General features: G+C 37.1%; 1 protein-coding gene across 11 annotated transcripts in view; it reads left to right on the plus strand.

Moving 5' to 3' along the window:
• Unc5d (unc-5 netrin receptor D) overlaps positions 1 to 19829 on the plus strand; it is a 546216-nt gene that overhangs the window by 345236 nt on the left and 181151 nt on the right. For all 11 annotated transcript variants that reach the window (XM_004855393.4, XM_004855394.4, XM_087217280.1 and 8 more), the window contains exon 4: positions 14922 to 15025. In XM_004855393.4, the coding sequence (XP_004855450.2) occupies positions 14922 to 15025 (104 nt within the window). The remainder of the gene's footprint in view (positions 1 to 14921; positions 15026 to 19829) is intronic.

Below are 19829 nucleotides of genomic sequence, written 5' to 3' on the forward strand. Positions count from 1 at the left end.
AGAGTGATATTTTAAGTATACATTGTGAAGTAATTACCATAATCAAGCTAAGATATTGATCACCTCACCTAGTTACCTTTTTGAGCATCTGGTGAGAACTACTCTCAGCAAATTTCAAATTTCAAGTACATTATTATTTTTCCCCCATTAAGTTTATTGGTACATTTTAAGTATAAAATGCATTTACATACATCATTTGGATCTTGTACCATTGAATGAGTATCTTGGTTCTTATTTTTTTCCCCTTCCCCTGCCCTCCCTTCACCCCCTCCACCCTTCCCTATTTGCAGAGATTTTGTTTCCATTTTTTTTCCTTTTCTCATATTTTTTCTTTTCCCTTCTTTCCTTTCCCCTACCCCTCCCACTTCCCCTGCTCCTTTAGACCTTTACATCCTATTACACAATATTGATTATACATTTTTAAAATTGCAATATCAAGATCTAGGAGACATTACCACAGATTTTACAGAATTTAAAAGGATATAGAAAGCATATTTCAAAAATCTGTTTTGAGATAAATTTGACAACTTTTAAGGAGTACCTTGGAAGACAAATTAATGAAACTAACTCTGGAGGAAATATAAAATTTGAATAGTGCCTCTTAAAGAAAGTATATTCCTAGCTTGAAAACCTACCTATATGACAACAACAGGCTTGTATACATTTTAACTGATAAATTATATCAAACATTTAAAGCAGAAAAAAAAGGAACACTTCTCCCCTCATTTTAGGAAATCAACATTTGTGCTAATCCTAACACTGGATAAAGATAATAGAAGAAAAAAGTATGAACATAGATAGAAATTTGTTTAACAAAACAAACTCTTAGAAGTCAGATCTGGCAGTATGTAGGAAGTGGTTTTGTTATAGGGATGGCAGTGTTGGTTCAGCATTGGAAGATCCACCCCCAAAAGTAATCATTTTAACAGAGGAAAGGAGAAAGCCATATGATCCTGTCACTAGTTGGAGAAAAAGTATTGGACTAAATTCCACACCTGTTCAGAGTAAAAGCTATCAGGAGACTAGAAGTAGAACAGAAACTTCTCAACAAATTAAGGACATGTACTCCATAATTCCAGCAAAAAGCCCTTATATGAATGGAGAAGATACAATGCTTTCTCCTTAAGGTGGGGAACAAGGGCAGATATTCTTACTCTTCATCTGTCCATTAAACTTTGAAACATAGGCCCAAATCAAAATAGTCTGGCAATAAAATGACACAATTAGGATAGGATTGCCAAGGTAGAAGCAAAATCTTTATATGTAGATGAAATGATCATCTACAGAGAAACTACTAAGAAATCTCTAGAAGCCCTGAGAACTTCTATTTGAATTTAGCAGGATTAGAAAACACAAGGTATATATAAAAATTCATGTCTATGTATACTTGCTATAAATGAAGAATTGGATATTGAGATTTAAAAGTTATGTAGGAGTACAAAGGACCTAGAAAAGTTAAAAAAAAAACAAAAAATAAAAACAGTGTTGGAAGATGTTAGTACCTAATTTTAAGACTTCCTCTAAAGCTACAATAATCAAGGCAGTGTTGGTGTAAGGAAAGACATACAGATCATTGGAATAAAACAGAGAATCTAGAAATAAAACCACACATACATGGTCCACTGAGTTTTGAAAGATTATTTAACATTAACATTTTATGGAATATAAACTCAATTCAAGAGCTGAGGAAAAGATAGTGTTTTCAGCAAATGGCACTAAAACACCTGGTATCCGTATATATAAAATTAACCTCAACCCTTTACTTCCATACATAAAAATAACTTGAAGGGATCTATGAACCTAAATATGAAAGCCAGCCTGAAAGTATAAAACATTAAGAAGAAATTATAAGGGAAAATGTTTATGAATTTAGGGTAGGCAAGAACTTCCTAGGATACAAAAAACATGATGTATAAAAAAATTGATAAATGAGATTCCATCAAAATTTAGAACTTTAAATGACATCGTTAAAATGAAAAGTAGTCCTTAAACAGACCATATTTAAAATGCATACAACCTATGACAAGAATATATAAAGAACTCTTACAGCTCATTAATAGACAACCCAATTAAAAAGTAGACACAATAAGATAATAAATAGCCAGTACAGCACAAGAAAAGTTGTGCAACACTAGAATCAGAAATATACTAATCATGAACAATACCAAGACTGAATTATACACTCATTAGGGAGGTGAAGTTAAAAGTTTTAAAAGCCTTGTCAGACTTTTTCTTTTTGTTGTATTCTCCCCCTTTGCATTTAATTTGTCATGCCCAATGGATTCATTCTGCTGGACTTCCTGGGGCTGTGATCCTCATTGTCTTTTCCTATGATATTGTCTAAAATTTTTGGAGTGCTGGTTTGGTGTTCATGAAGTTCAACAGGTGCTCTTTGTCATGAAAGTATCTTATTTCACCATCAATTTTGAAAGACAGTTTTGCAGGGTACATCAATCTTGGTCGGAGGCTGTTTTCCTTCAGGGCTTGAAATACATCACTCCAAGCTCTTCTTGCCTTGAGGGTTTGCATTGAGAAGTCTGCTGTGATTCTGATGGGCTTTCCTTTGTATGTGATTTGTTTCTGTTCTCTCACTGCTTGGAGAACTTTGTTCTTCTGTTGGATTTCTGGAATCCTAACTAGTATATGCCTATGTGTAGAGTTTTTTTGATCAAGGCTTGTTGGAGTCCTATATGCCTCACTTATCTGTATGTCAAGTTCTTTTCCCTTCCTTGGGAAGTTTTCTGCCATCACTTCTATGAACAGTTTTTTATGTCATCTGCACTGTCTCCTGTTTCTTCATTGACTGCAATCAGTCTTATGTTATTCTTCTTTGCCTCATCTAGCAGCTGCTGGATTGATTTCTCATGGTCCCTTACAATTTTAAAGCAACTTTTCTTTTCCTGGTCACTAATTGCAATCTTATCTTCTATATCTGATATTCTGTCCTCACATTGGTTCATTCTGCTGCATAGACTTTTGATGGAGTTTTTAATCTCCTGGAAATCTGTTTGGATCTGTTTTATGGATCCCATTTGTTTCTTATGTTGGGATTCCATCATGTTCTTCAGATCCTCTATTTTTTTTTTTTTTACTCTGTGTCCTCTCTAGATTTATTAATCATGTCTTGCACTATGGGCACAATCTTTGCTGTTATCTGATAAATTATTTCTTATTTCATTTTTTCCAGATCCTCTTTCGTTGCCAGTTCAGGGAGTCCAGGTGGTTGAGTATCAGAGTGTTCCATCTCGTTTCCCTTTGGGGTTGCTGTAGGTGATCTGGAAGTCTGTTTTTGAGGCTTGTTTACATTTCTTCTCATTTCCACGGGGGGGGGGGGGAGCCATGCTTCTGGAGCCCCCTTGGCTCCCCTTCTCTGCCCTAGTAGCATGGACTGGCAGCAGTGGAGCCTCTTCCTGAGTGCTGGTATTGGCTTACCTTCTCTGCCCTAGGAGCGTGGAATGGCAGTGGGGGAGCATCTTCCTGGATGCTGTGATTGGCTTTATTAGTTATATTCTTAATGGTTTGTTGTTCAATGTTAGTTTTAGAAAGGCCTTCCTTCTCCTAAAATCCAGTGAATGTTTTATTACTGGTGTAGTTTGATGGAAAAAAAATAATCCTTATTAATTTAGGGTTTATTTTGGTATAAAGTAAGACATAGATCTAATTTTATTTTTTCTCCAAAAGAGTAATTGATCATCCGAATATTTTTCCCATTTAATTTATGAATCACTTTAATCATGTACTAAATTAATCATTATTTCAGTGTCTCCGAGAAATGCCCTAGTTTATAATTAATTTGTTTCTGATTTATGACAAAATCACCCATTTAATCATAACAGCTTTATAAAAGAATTTAATATATGACCTTTGTGAAAGCCTCTTACCTACCCAATGCTCAAAGAAGGACTTAAAAATATTATCACTGAATCTTTACAAAAGCTATATGCAACAGGAAGCATTATTCTCATATTTCAGATGAGGAAACTGAAGCAGATAATGACAAAAATATTATCCAAGCACAATGCTAGTAAGTGGGACTCCTAGTACTCAAACAGATAAAAGGGCTCCTGCTCCCTTCTCCTATGTACCTAGGGAAATTCCGTTCCCCAAACAATTTAAATCCACATCCTTAATTCCTGTGCCTTTTTATATTATGCATTTCTCTTCCCATGTTTTTCTCATCTTTCCATAGATCTTTTAGTTATTAAAAAAATTAATTTACAACTTTTAAATGGCTTTATTACCTACTGTGAAGTTTTTTCTTTTTTAACTACAAATTCCAAATACCCCATTTATTACTTTGAATTGTTTTCCGTTGGTTACTTTTGGTAGGTGATGTTTTCAGGCAGTTTATGTGGCTAATTATAAACTTTTTACCTGCAAAATCTGTCACTGTACTGTTAGTTTACCAATGAACAATAACTTATTTGAAAAGAGAAAAATAGCACCTATGTTTTTTTCATAAAACAAATAAAACAGAATTTGATTAATTGTACCTTATAAGGATCAAAATCTATAATTGATATTGTGTAATAGGAAGAAAAGCTCTAAAGGAGTAGGGGAAGTGTGAAGGGTAGGGGAAAGGAAAGGGAAAAGGTAAAATATGAGAAAAGAAAAAAATGGAAACAAAGTCTTTGTAAATAGGGAAGGGTGGAGGGGGTGAAGGGAGGGCAGGGGAAGAGGAAAAAAATAAGAACCAAGATATATCATGTAAAGTTCCAAGATCCCAATGATGAATGTAACTGTATTGTATACCTAAAATATGCAATTAACTTAATGGGAAAAAAAAGAATTTGATTAATTATACTTTGCTGTATAATTCATAGAAAAGTTCTGGGAATAGCCTGATTTTACCCCATTGGTACTACTTATTACTTATTTTCTGTAACAATACATGTATTTTATTTTTGAGGCAGGATCTCGCTATGTTTTTCAAGCTGGTTTTGAACTCACTCTGTGTCCCAGGCTGGCCTTAAACTTGTGGGAATCCTCCTGCCTCAGCCTCCCAAGTTCTGGGACTACAGGCATCCAACACCAGGCCCAGCTACAACAATACATGTAAAATTGCTTTTATAATTTTAATGACTTTCTTAACATTCAAACTTTCAACTAGGATATAGCTACAGTTTGTTTTCATTCTAAAGCTATCCAATTAGTCTTTTTGTTAACTCAAGTCCTTTTCTAGCTCAGACAATTATTATAATTACTAAATTGATTTTTTCAACTTGTGTCCTTTGAAAATTCCTATGATATTAATTATTGGACTTTTCTAGCTCCACATTATCTCTGCCAGTTTTTTCACTCTTTGTCTGGAAATGTCATTATTTATAACTTTCCTCTTTGCTCATTCACTCACACATGCATTGTGAAGGAAGGACCTGCCTCTTTCCAGATTTTGCAACAGGCATTGGAAATGTAGAGATGAGCCTCTCAGACAAAGAGCTCACCTTTATAGAGCAGATGTTCTAAGGAGGAAAACAAAGATGGAACAAGCAATTATAAGAGCTGTACTGCAGGATAGGTCTTAAATGGAGTTGCACTGGTCATTAACACAATTGTTTCCCATCTTGAAAGTGCTGATAAACAACTGGTGAAGCTGGGGCTGGGATCCTCTTTCCAGATCCTGGCTCCCCATAAGGCTCCACTATTATGGGTGACAGAGGTGGCTGGTCCTGAGAAGAGAGAACAACACTTCCTGTTCAGTTTCTGTCCCTGTCAGTATCAGCTCAGCATAGTTTCTTCTTCCTGGAGGTGGTAGTTGCTTCTTGATTCCAGCTGGCTTTTTTCAAATATGCCCTTATTGATTAGGGTTCTCTAGTGGTTCTCTCTCTCTCTGTGAATGGATGAAGGGAGATTTCTTAAGTAGGTTTACAGAATCAAGGGTGGAGTAGTCCACAGTGGAAGTCTGCATAATGGAGAGACAGAGGAATCAAGAGTTTCTTAGTCCAAGAATGTGGAGGCCTCAGAACAAGAGGACAAAGGATGCAGCCTCAGAAGCTCCTAGATGCAGGCCTAGAAGCTCCCTGGAGAGTCACTGGTAAAAGAGTGCACTGAAAATGCTGGAGTCTGATATCTACTGGCAATGGCAGCAGCCAAAGATATACCTGCTCAAGAAGGATCCAGCCTTTACATTTAGGCCAAATTCTCCCTTCTCTTCCCATTCTATCCAGGTTGCAAACCTACTGACAGGTGCCTCCCACACTCAGGTGGGCCTTCTCCCCTAAGTGTACTGACCTACATACCAGGCATCACTGGAAACTGCCCCACCGACTCACCTAGAAGTGTGCTTTACCAATCTCTTGGGCACCTCCTAATCTGGTCAAGTTGACAATCAAGAGGAACTATTATCCCAGAACCAGCTTCATTGTGCCCTCTGAGATCCCAGCCCCAGTCTGGCAGCGCTGCATCATCTGAAGTATGGGCCTTAACTCATTCAGTTCCTCTTTTGAGTTCCTACTGTCCAGCACTGACTGCCTGGTGCCTTCTCCACATATGCCTGGGCCTCCTTAAGCCTCAAAGCTTAATAACCCAATCTCTTCAGATGTCCTCCCATTGCCATCTGTAGAGTAAGATCTACTTCCTATTGGTCCCCCATAGCCCTCCAGTTCTTTATACTAATGTGTTCTGTAAAAATAACTGGTGGATTTCTATTTTCTTTCTGGCTCTCCCGAAGTGATTGACCTATCTTCTGTTTCATTGGTTCTGTTTTCTGCAGTCTTCAACATATACAGATACACAAGGTGTGATGAAAATACATGGTGAATGCTTACATTTAAAACATTACGGAAAAAGACACATTGCCATTAATACCCCTCAGAATATTCCCCTCATTTCAAATACACTTATCCCATCATTCATGCCACTTTCTGAAGCAGTGCAGGAAGTCCTCTTTCATTAGTGTCTTTTAAAGGTATGATAAAAAATATGATGAGAGCTGGGTGTGGTGGTGCAGGCCTTTAATCCCAGCACTGGCAGGGTGGGGGGTGCTGAGGCAGGAAGATCACCGAGAGTTCCAGGCCAGCCTGGGCTACATACTGAATTCAAGGCCAGCCTGAACTACAAAGGGAGACCCTGACTTGAACACCAGCCCCCTTCCAAAATATGGTGAGTGCTGTTGCCAAGTGCCATCCAACAGAAAGTCAGGTTCATAAAAGTATTGAATGAAATGTATCTTCACCCACCTTTTTCACTGGATCTGGCACTGTACACCTCCGGAGCACCACCAAATTCATAATGACCATGGAAAGGATATGTTTTGAATCAGATCAGACAAGGCAGCCAAGACAACCCAACTGAGGACATTTGTGAAAGAAAATTTCCAGAACTGCTTTAGAAAGTAGAAAGAATGATGAAATAAGTGAGTTCACAGTGATAAGGAGTATTTCAAGAGGGATTAATGGCAGTATGTCTTTTACTGTCACATGTATATTTTAGTTTATTAGTGCATGTGTGCAGTACATAATGTTTATGTTCCTTATGGGAAGTTGGTACACATACAAGTCACATTTTAATTCCATTTTCATCCCCTTTTCCTTCCCTTTCCACTCCACCCATCTCTTCATCTGCTGCCTTTTTAATTGGTATGTGTTGCAGTACATACTGTCTATATTTTTAATCTTTCATCATAGTTTTTGCTCATGCCATATACATACCATATATATATGTATTTTTTTCTAATTCAGCAGTTAGGTTTTTTCCTTCATGTTGGTATTTTCTTGATCTCAAGTGTTACTTTCTTCATCCCAATCCCTACTCCAGCATCTCAGTTGCTGCTTCCCTGAATTTAAAGAACTTGAGTTGGAAATTATCAAAAACTGATCCTTGTTTCATGTCTTCTTTACTTTTAATTTTAGTTTAATGTTGTGCCTCCTTATTTTACAGTATGATTCTAATTTTAGGGGGCTGGAAATGCTTTCCCTACTATTAAATTTTGCATCAATTCCTATCTTAATTTTTCAGGCCTTGAGATGAACATAATTGATAGAAATGTTCAGATTGCCTCTTCACAACTAAACTAGGTGGATGACTTTTGCTGAGCTTCGTAGGTGCCTTAGAGCTCCATATCTCTTGGTGATACTTGGTCCTGAACATTGATGGATTCATGTAAATGACACCCCACTTGTCCCCTGACCTTCTCCTCATGACTTTAATCTTTTTATCTGCACATTGAGGAGAGATAATGTGGTTCCTATTAGGACTCTATAGTGATTCCAAATGTCAGTGGGATAGAGTAGCAGTTTGGCCAGGTCCTGTCTTTAGTCTGATCCTATCTTCACGAAATCTGCTAGAGATCCATCCAGGTTTCTTGTTTGTAAGTGAGTATATTTCCTGGGGGCCCATGTCCGTAGATGGGTTTCCACTTTCATATAGGAGAGATTATCAAACAATGCAGTTTAAAAATTATTTATAGTAAAAGACACATTGCCATTAATCTCCCTCAAAAAAAAATCCCCCTTGCTTTGAACACACTTATCCCATCATTCTTGGCAACTTATCTTTTACTGTCTCAAGTATTTTTTTAACTTACACATTCATCATATTTTTTATCCTTCTTTCTACATATTTAATTATCAGTTTCATTGAGGTGTTAGAAAGGAAAAATGGGAAGGAAAATGACTTCATTCCAGTTCTCTTTTCATCTACTAATGTAGTTAATGAAGAAAAGTGTGGAGCTGACCAGAAACAAAGCATTTATTATCTTTTCTTTTTTCTTTTGAGCAAAGAAAGGAAACAGAATTAGAAGATAAATCAAAATTCCCACCACGTTTTATTTTACTTCCCCAAGTTAAATACAGATTATTTGGTGTTGTCAAAACTGTGATCATCGTTTAACAGTATTGAAAGAGGTTTTCTTTGGAAAACAAAGCAACCAGAGAAAAGAACAAAAGGCAAATAAACCAAATGAAACATGCCACACACACACACACACACACACACACACACACACAAAAAACCATGACTCTTTGAGTTAGCAAACTACTATCTCACGTTAGAGTCACTCTCATTCTTTTTTCCTCTGGAACTCATGAATGTTTTATAATTTACATTTTATTAGTACATATTAGTTATTCAGAATAATAGACTTTATTCTGGAATATCTATACAAGTGTGTAGCATGCTTTGATCTCTTCCACCTCCCCATTACCCCATGTGTTTTTCTACCTACCCTGTTCCTTTCCTCTTCTCATATCTTCCTTTCACTTTCAGATACCCTCTACCTCTCTCTCTCCTTCCTTTTTCTCTCCCTCCCTTCCTCTTTTCTTCCCTCTCTTTTTCCTTTCTTTCTCCCTATCTCTTTCCCTCTGGGTCTCTCTCTTTTCTACTCTCTCCTTCAGCCTCTTCCCTCCATCTCTCCCACTTATGAGAGAAAACACACAATATTTGTCCTTCTGGTCTTGATTCTTTTGCTTAGTGTGAAGAGCTCCGTTCTATTCATGTTCCTGCCCGTGGCAGGATACATTTTCCTTTGTGGCTACATAATGATCCATTGTGTATATCTACCACATTTTCTTTATCCATTCATCAGTCGATGGCCATCTAGTCTGTTTTCATATCCTGGCCCTAGTAAACGTTACCTCAAAAAAATGTGGGAATGCAGGTCTCTCCAGGGTATGCTGACTTTAATTCTTTGTGGTATTTACTGAGGAGTGGTATAGCTGGATCATATAGCTCTGGTCTTAGATTTTTAAGAAACTTCCATACAGATTTCTGTGATTGCTTTATTAATTCATATTCCCACCAGCAGTGTAGAAGGGCTTACCTGACATCCTCACTAGCATCTACTGCTTTTTGTATTCTTGTATTCTCTGCCTGTGGTGAGATAGAATCTCAGTGTAGTTTTCATTTGTATTTCTCTAATGGCTAAAGATGTTGAACAATTTTTTTCATATACTTTTTGGTCATTTGTACTTTTTGTGAGAAGTCTCTGTTCAGTTCACATCCATATATATATATATATATATATATATATATATATATATATATATCCCTGATATTAATCATTACATAACCTTTACATAACCCTGATATTAATCGCTTGTCAGATAGCTGACAGACATGATCTTCCATTCTGTGGGCTGTCTTTTCATGCTGTTGATTGCTTCCTTTGCTGTGCAGAAGCTTTTTAATTTACTGTAATCCAATTGTCAATTCTTGTAATATCCTGTGCTGTTAGATTCCTATTAGGAAATCTTTGCCTGTGCCTATGCCTGCAGTTATTTTTCCTGTGTTTTCATCTAGTGTTTTCAAAGTTTAAGGTCTTATGCCTAAGTCTCTGATCCACTTTGAATTGGTTTTTGTATACAGTGAAGAGATATAAGTACTCTATTTTCCCTCTTCTACATATAGAGATTCAATTTTCCTAACATCATTTGCAAAGAGGCAGTCTTTCCTCCAATGTATGTGTTTGGCTCTTGGGCGAAGATCAGATAGCTGTAGTGGTATATCTTCTCTTTGGTTCTGTTAGTCTACATGTCTATTTTTATGCCAGTACAATGTAGTTTTTGTTTTGAAAATAGGCATTGCGATGTCTCCAGCACTGTACTTTTTGCTCCAGATTGCTTTGACAACTGTGGAACTTTTGTGTGTCCATGTGAAATTTAAGATTTTTTTTTCTACTTCTTCAAAGAATATCATTGATACTTTGATTTCACTGATATTCAATGCAATCATTGAATCAGAAGATCACTGTAGGCACTACGATCATTTTCACAGATGAAATTCTGCCAATCCATAAACATGGGAGTGATTTCTTCAATTTCTTTAGTGTTCTGTAATTTTTATCATAGAGGTCTTTTATTCCCATAATTACATTTATTCCTAGGTTATTTTTCTTTTTTTAAGCTACTGAGAGTGAAATTGTCTTCCTGATTTCTTTCTTAGCAAGTTTTATTACTGGTGTTTGGAAAAACTATAGATTATATCCTGCCACTTTGCTAAATTTTAAAAATCAGATCTAAAAGTCTTATAATAGACCTTGTAAGCTTTTCTAAGTGCAGTATCATATCATTTGCAAACAGGAATAATCTGACTTGTTTCCTCTTATCTGCACTCCTTTTATTTATTTCTCTTGCCTAATTCCTCTAAAAACTCCAAGTACTATATAGAACAAGAATGGTTGAGAGTAGGCACCCTTGTCTTGTTCTAGATTTTAGGGGAAATGCTTTCAGTTTTTCCCCATTCAGGAAACTCTTGGATGTGGGTTTGTCATTTATAGTCTTTGTTACAGTTTCTGTCTAGATATCCCCCCAAAACCACGTGTGTGTATATAGGTGGTACTTTTGGGATGTGGTTGGATCATGGCATGATATGTGATTTGGGAGGTGAAGCCTGGTTGGTGGAGGTGGTCACTGGTGGCACAACCTGGAAGGGTTTATTTCCTTCCCTCCTGCCCTGATAGCTCTCTGCACCCTGCCTTGAAGCCAGCCAACATAGAGTAAAATCTATACACACTGTGAGCCAAAATTAACCTCTCCTCCTATAATTTGTGGGCTTTGGGTCTTTATTATATTGAGGTAAGATCCTTTTACACCTCTTTTCTTCCAGGCTTTATCATGAAGGGATGTTAATTTTGTTGAAGATCTTTTCTGCATCTACTGAGATGATCATGGGACTTTTATCTTTATTTTTATTTTTGTACTATATTTATTGATTTACATATGTTGAGCTATCCTTGCATCCCTGGAATGAAACCAGCTTAATGATTTTTTATGTGTTACTGAATTCAGTTTGCAAGCATTTTGTTAAAGATTTTTATATCTACCTTTGTCAAGGAGATTGGTCTATAGTTTTTTTGTTGTTGTTGAGTTTTTATTTGGTTTTGTTATGAGGATAGTACAGCTTTATAAAATCAGTTTGGAAGTATCCATTGCCTTTCCTTTTCATGTTATAGTTTGAGGAAAATTGATACTATTTCTTGTTTAAAGGTTTGATAAAATTCATCAGTAAATCTGTCTGGCTCTGAGCTAATTGTTGGGTGACTTTTTATTACTGCTTCAATCTGATTGCTTGTCATTGATCTGTTTAGGTTTTTTTTATATCCTGCTGGTTCAACTTTAGCCAGCCATATGTGTCCAGAAATTTATTCATTTCTCCTAGATAATCCAATTTCTTGGAATATAAGTGTTCCCAATAGTCCTTCCTCTCCTTTGGATTTCAGGGGTTACTATTGTAATATCTCTTGCTTCTAAGTTTATCAATTTGAATCTTCTCTTTCTTTTGGTTCGTTAAGGGTATATCAATCTTGTTTTCCTTTTCAAAGCACCAGTTCTTTTCATCTGTTGCTTCATGTGACAGTTATACTGCAGTGTCTACTTGATTGGCTTTGAGCTCCACCGAGGGGATTGGAAGTGGTGAAGCACAGTTCTGTGTGCTCCTGGGTGAGTCACAGAGGGGCAGCCTCAGGGTCTATGCCTGATTCCCCACCCCTCCCTCTCTGGTGCTATTCTCCTGCTCTGCTGTCTGACTGCCATGAATGAAACAGTTTTGTTTTACCACCCTCTCCCACCTTCACACTCTTGCCTTAGAGCCATTCAGTCATAGGTGGAAAACCTCTAAAACCATAACAGAAGTTAAACCTGTCCTCTTTTAAATTGTGGATGTCAGATACTTTGTCCCAGCAACGAAAAGATGATTAATACACTCATATTGTTCTTTTAGTCTCTATTTCATTAATTTCAGCTCTGATTTTTGTTATTTCTCTCCTCTTATTGATTAATTGTTCTTGTTCTCTCCTAAGTCTTTGAAATGTATCATTTGATTATTTGTTTGAGGTTTCTCTGTTTTTTAAATTTTGGCCCTTGTAGCTATGAACTTCCTTCTCTAAACTGCCTTCACTGTATCCCACACACTCTTGTATGTTGTGTTTCCATTTTAATTTGATTTCAGAAATTTTTTAATTTCTCATTTGATTTCTTCAGTGACTTAGCCATCAGTCAGAAGAATATTGTTCAATCTCAGTCTGCTTGCATGGTTTCTGTAGTTTCTTTCAGTGTTTATTCTAATACCATTCTATTGTGATCTGATGAGATCCCAGTAATTATTTCAGTTTTTAATATTTGTTACATCTGAGTTTATGATCTCTTTTGGAGAAAGGTACAAGAGCTACTGAAAAGAATGTGTGTTCTGCATTGTTGAATGACTACTCTGTGGATGTCTGCTAAACCCAATTGATCTATAGTATAGTTTAACTCTGATACTTCTTTTTTTATTTTTTGGGGGGGGGTCTGGATGACCTATTTATTTGCAGAATAACTTCTCACTCTTTTACAATAATTTTTAATATAGTTCTGATGAAATCTGATCGTATAGGAAAGTTATTTTTATCTCAAAGTTTCATTGTATGACAGGGGAAGACGATTTGTGGTTGACTTATGCACGAAGCACAAGCTTTCTCATAATGGAGTTTACTCAGTCATTTCACTCAGTTTCCTCATCATTGTGTAAACTTTGTCACTCTTGGAATCAGGAGTTCTGGATCATTGTGTTTGTGACAGTATATGAGCATGACTAGAAGAACCTGGCTCTGTAACTTGGGGGACAGCAGAGAAACAAGAATATAGAGCCTGCCTGCATTTGAAGTCCTTCTGAGATCTTTTGCCTTATTTACGCTGGGGAAGCCCGAAGTCAGTGGTTACCTCTAGGAAAGAAAACATTAGTAAAATTCGGAGGAAAGTGAAGTGCATGGATCACTGTGCTTGTTATTCATTGAGTGTTTTTGACTTGCTAAAAACAAGTTTAATACACTTATACAATGTATAAAGATGTAACTGATTCTGGAGCTCTGCTCCTTACAGGGAACATACTTCATGTTATTGTAAGCACTGAAGAAAATTAAATCAATAAATCCTCAACCTGTAATTGGAGATACTCAATTGGAAGAAAAATAAATTGTCAGGGTGGGAGGGGGAAATTTTTTAAATTGAGGAAGACTTGTGAACAACCTGTGTTGGCCCTACAATCCCATGCACTCAGGTGACAACAAGAATTACCTTTCTGCTGTAAGATTAGGGAAGTGTCCTTATGAAACTGCCCAAGAGCAAGGCCCAGCTCCCTTCCTTTTAAAATGAAGCATTTACTCCAGAGGGAAGCAATGCAAATGAATCTCTCTTCCTGCCCCTGACTTGCTGTACTGTCCCTGTGTGTCCTTTTCCTTGGGAAAGTTTCACTGGGTAGGGATCCGGTGTCAGAAAGCTTAGTGAATTTTTCCTTCTCACTGACATTGATATTCTGTGACCCCTGGCCAGCCAATTAACCTCTCCATGTGTCACCCTTCCTTGTGTAGAAAGTTAATAGTGCAGCTTGTTTGCAAAGTGCCTTCAGCCCTCCATGAAGGGCACTACCCAAATACCCAGCATTGCTGCTGGACTAGAGGGCACTGCAGTTTTTAATTATATGTTTGGTTGGATAGGTTATAGATTTTGTTGTGGATGAATGTTGCTCTTCTCCCTGGCTGCAAATAAAAAGACTCCTAGGTAATCTCACTCTATTAAGATCTTCTCAAGTCCCCTAGAGGTTTAAGGGAATGACAGAGGTTATAGATTAATAATGCATTCTTTAGTTAATAAAATCAGTTGCATCTCAACTGTATAATGACAATAGGTGACAATTTAGTAGGCTGTGTGCTTCATCAGATGCTAAACAGATAATGCTACCAAGACTTATGAAATGATCAGGGTTTTTTCCCTGCTCCCTTAGCAGGTCTTTTCATTCTCCCCATCAACATAGAACATTAGGAACACTTTTGTTGTGGTGTATTTCAAATATGTTTATAAATAATGAAAAAATGACTCTCTTATTCTGGAACTCCTGACAAATTTGCATTTGTGGACCTATGTTGTGACATTAAGCTCGTTGTTTTATTTGGTACAGATCTGAATCTTATCAGCACTAGAACAGAGTGTCATATATTTCAAAATTCTTTGCAGATTTACGGAAAAATTTTGAGCAAGACCCACAAGGAAGGGAGGTTCCTATTGAGGGCATGATCGTGTTGCACTGCCGCCCACCTGAGGGAGTCCCTGCTGCAGAGGTAAGACAGACTCAGTCCCTGTGACATGAGGAGGTAGGCCTGGGCATAAGAGCGTGGCCAGGGTCCTATGAGACTCCGGCAAAGGGGCAGTGGGCCTGGGTCTGGTATTCTTGTTGCTGGGCATGGTTATCAGTTGCTAGAAATGATGAAAACGTTGTAAAAGGAAAAGCTAGAGAAAGAATTATCTCCCATCTAATTTCTTGACCCAAAACTCATGTGTGGCAGCCTGAGTAGCACTGGATCTGTGATCTAGCACTGGTGACCTCAGGTTACACAGGTGTTGTCACCTGTGTCCTCAGTCAAGCTCTTTGTCTATCCGTTGGCTTATGGACTATTTCAGCTTTATCTGGCAATCTCACATGATAGCATGTCCAGTGAGAGGTGAGTCTCCAGCCCTGAGCACCACTGCTGAAAAATTCATCCTTCACTCATTGAGGTACATCATCCACTGAGCATCTGTGATGTCACCACTGGGCTGCTGTTGGATATAAAGTCTTACTAAGTCACAGGTCTCTGATCTGCCAACTTCCTTCAAAGTGAGACTCCCAGAAGCCAGAATCATTGTGGATTATTTCTGCTTCTGGCATGACTTCTAGAGCTTTCTTCTTCCACACTATTAAAGTATGATTGTAATGAATAATATACTGCGGTAGTTGCAAAGTCTTTTTAAATCTTTTAGTTACTTTGCAAGGTGTTCTTATCGACTGGTAATGTAGTCATAATTAGGGGGAAGCTAAAACTGAACACATAATTAATAGAATTAATAAAATGTCTGTAAATCTGTAAACTTTGGCCTGAGTTTAGCAGAAGATGGGCCAATTGTGGTTCTTCTATGGTGAGCTAAGAAACCATCTTTGTAGCTAAATTTTAGCTAGAAAGTAGAGATCCTGTTTTTTTGTTTTTTTGGGTTTTTTTAGAGAAAAGAGCCTTTGCCTCATGTTTTAGCTAAAAAAGAGGTGGGATTTTGTAATTGGAAGGAAAAAGGAGGGGAGAGGCAAATGCAAAGCACACACTTGCACATTTTGGGAGAAATCGTGCTGGCTGGACACTATTCAAAGCTCAAATGGTTCACAGAAATGAAGTAAACGGACTTGAAAATTAAAGTGAACACTCCATGCATGATATGAAATGATTTGAAAAGAAAAGCTTATTTTCAGATTTTTATTTAACGTGGAACAAAAAAACATTGATCTTCTTTGGTTGCCTACTTGCTCCAGACAAAGAACGTAGCCTCTTCCAGGGCACGGCATTAAGTGCACGTGTGAATGTGCTGATCTGGGAGTCCACCTGGCGTATCTGTGACTCTGCAGCCACTGTCATCTCAGAATCCCAGATAGGCATTGGTCCATAGACAGAAATGCATCATCTGTCACACTACCTGTGTGAAATGGCCCTTTGTCTACTCATGTTTCCTTTCAGTTCTGTGCTGGGCCACTGCAACCAACATTTGCAGCCATGGGAGTAGTGAGCTGGGAAGGATGCTAATGTTTGTTATCAGCAATCGGCCCATGGGAGCCTAGCACACTCTCTAGAGTTCTAGGAATCCACTTTTATGGCTTAGATATGTACTGGGCACAATGTTTATATTTTCAAGGCATGAAAACTGATGTTTTGATCAATGACCTATGAAACAAAGGTCTCCAGCACTCAGGGTAAAAGTATATTTTCCTTTAGTGCCGTACAAGACCCAACACAATCTGGTTTACAGTTTTCTCTTCTGCTACTCTACACCTGACCCTGCTACAGCCACATTCCCTTTCTCACTTTTTCAGAGGCATCAACCCTTCTCCTGCTACAGGTCCTTTGCATATGCTGGCTTCTAGTGGAACCTTCTTCTCTGGCTGCTGCAGTGCTTTGCCATTCTCACTTCAGGGCTTGCTCAAATATCACCCATTTAGTGAGGCCTGCTGTGGACACTTTTTTGAAAATGTCACTTTCCCACTACACACCTTTACTTCTTTTTTTAAAAAATTAATTTTATTGGTACATTTTAGATACACGTAATGATTACAATCATCATACAGAATTTGTACCTCTACATGATATATCTTGATTCTTTTCTTGTTTCCCTTTTCTCTCCCCTCTCTTCAAACCTTCTTCCCCTCCTTATTTACAAAAGCTTTGACTCTATTTTTTCTTGTTTTCTCTTTCTTCCCCTTCCTTTCTTTCTCCCTACCCCCTCTGTTGTTTTCCTTCCCATTTGAACATTTTCTTCCTATTTTCCAATATCTATTACACATTTTGGTCCATATTTACTCTTTTGGTTTCTCACACTAGAGAAACAATGTAATATTTAAGCATGTGTTTGATTAATTTCACTTAAGAGTACAGTCTCAAGGTGCATCCATTTACCTAGAAATACCTCAAGTTTATCCTTCTTTATGGCAGTGTAGTACTTCATTGTATTAAAAAAAAAACCCATATCTTCTTTATCTGTTAATCCACTGAGGGGCATTTGGGCTGTTTCCAAGATTCAGCTATTATAAACTGTACAGCTATAAATATAGGTATGGATATATCACTGTGGTATGATACTTTTAATTCTTTGAGGCAAATACCAAGAAGGGAAATAGCTGGATCAAATGAAACCTCTAGTTTCAGTTTTTTGAGGAATCTCCACACTGATTTCCACAGTGGTTGCATCAGTTTGCACTCCTACCAACAGTGGAAAAAGATACCTTTTTCCCCACAGTCCCATCAGCATTTGTTACTTATTTCTTAATAATAGCCAATCTTTCTGGAGCAAGATGAAATCTCAGTGTTGTTTTAATTTGCATCTCTCAAATGACCAGTGATATTGAACATTTTTTCACATATTTATTTGCCATTTCTACTTTTTCATCTGAGAAGTGTCTATTCATTTTAGATGCCTATGTTTGGACTGGGTCTTTAAATTGGGGGGGGGGATATGATTTTTTTTGAGTTCTTTATATGTTCTAGATATGAGTCTTTCATCTGAGGAATCACTGGAAAAAGATCTTCCAAAGACTGTGGGTTGTCTCTTCACTCTGTTGGTGGGTCCTTTTGTTGTGCAAAATCTTTTTAGTAAGATGAGATTCCAGTTTTTGATTCCTTATGATATTTCCTATGTGATTGGGGTTTTTTTCATAAAGTCTTTGCCTATTTCCATGTCTTTAAGAGTTCTCCCTATTATATCTTCTAGAAGATTTAATGTTTCTATTTTAATATTTAGATCTTTGATCCATTTTGATTTTAGCTTAGTGCATGGTGAAAGATAAGGGTCTAGCTTTAATCTTTGGCATGTGGAAGGCCAGTTTTTCTAGCACTATTTATTAAAGAAGCTATCTTTCTTCCACTGAGGGTGTTTGGTACCTTATCAATGATAAGGTGGCTGAGTGAGTTTGGAGTTGTTTCTACATATTCTAATCTCTTCCATTGATCCTCGGTTTAGTTTTTTGCCCATGTCATGCTGTTTTTATCAGTGTAGCTTTGTGGTATAATTTCAAGTCAGAGATTGTGATGTCCTCTGCCTTGCCCTTTTTTACAGAATTGCTTCTGCTAATCTAGATCTCTTCTGATTCCAAATGAATTTGAGGATTGTTTTCTCTAGTTTTTGGAGGTATGCTGGTGGTATTTTGATAGTGATTGCATTAAATCTGTATAACAATTTTGGAAGTATGGCCATTTTCACCATATTGGTTCTTCCTATCCAAGAACAATGGTTATCTTTTCATTTTCTGATATCTATTTTGGTCTCCTTTTTCAGAGTACTGTAGTTTTCAATGTAAAGGTCTTTTATGTCCTTCATTAGGTTGATTCCTAAGTATTTCATTTTTTTTTTTAATGCTACTGTGAAAGGGCCACACCTGTACTTCTGAGCCCTTTTGCCTGTTTTATATTTTATCTTTATTCCCTATCACAAGCATGCTATATTTGTACTGCTTAGTTTTCCTCCCACACTGAAATTTAATGAGGGGAGTTTTTGTTTACTTATTTATCTCTGTATCCCCAGAACATGAAATTGTGCTTCTCATATTATCAAAAACATGAAAGATAACAAATGTTGGGAAGGATGTGGAGAAAAGGGAACCATTATACATTGTTGGTGGAAATGTAAATTTGTACAGCCATTATGGAAATCAGTATGGAGGTTCTTCAAAAACTTAAGAAATAAAACTACCGTATAATCCAGCAACCCCACTAGAGAATATATATGGGATGGAAATGAAACCAATACCTCTAAGAGGTAGCTGTTCTCCCATGTGCCTTGCAGCATTATTCTCAGTAGCTGAGATACAAATCTAACTGAGGTGTCCATCAGTGGATGAATGGATAAAGAAAATGTAGTGGATATATACAGTGGAATGATATTCATTTCCAATTAGAAGGAAATCTTTTCATCTGTGACTACATAGATGAACCTCTAGTCTAAACATTATGTTAGGTGAAGTATACCAGGTACAGGAAGACAAATGTCACATGATCTCATGTATATGTGAAATCTAAAAAGGTAAAAAATAGAGAGTAGAAGGTGCTTTCCAAGGGTTAGGGAGAGGAGAGGGTCAGAGGATTCAAATTTCAGTTCGGCAGTTGGATTAAATCTGAGAAAGCTATTGTACAAAGTGATTGTAATATATTCTTGAAAATTACTAAGAGTAGATTTTAAGTATTCTAACCACAAAAGTATTGCTGAGTATGTGAGGTAAGGCAAATTAGCTAATTTAGCCACTCCATAATGTACACATAATTAAAAATGTTCCACATACTAAATATATACAATTTTATTTACCAGATAAAATTAATGTAAAACGTGCTTCTCACATCAAGTTTTTCAGTAAACACT

The sequence above is a fragment of the Heterocephalus glaber genome, unplaced genomic scaffold (genome assembly GCF_053883595.1).
Source record: "Heterocephalus glaber isolate CG9 unplaced genomic scaffold, H.glaber_assembly_v1.0 deba00001461, whole genome shotgun sequence".
Lineage (NCBI taxonomy): Eukaryota > Metazoa > Chordata > Mammalia > Rodentia > Bathyergidae > Heterocephalus > Heterocephalus glaber.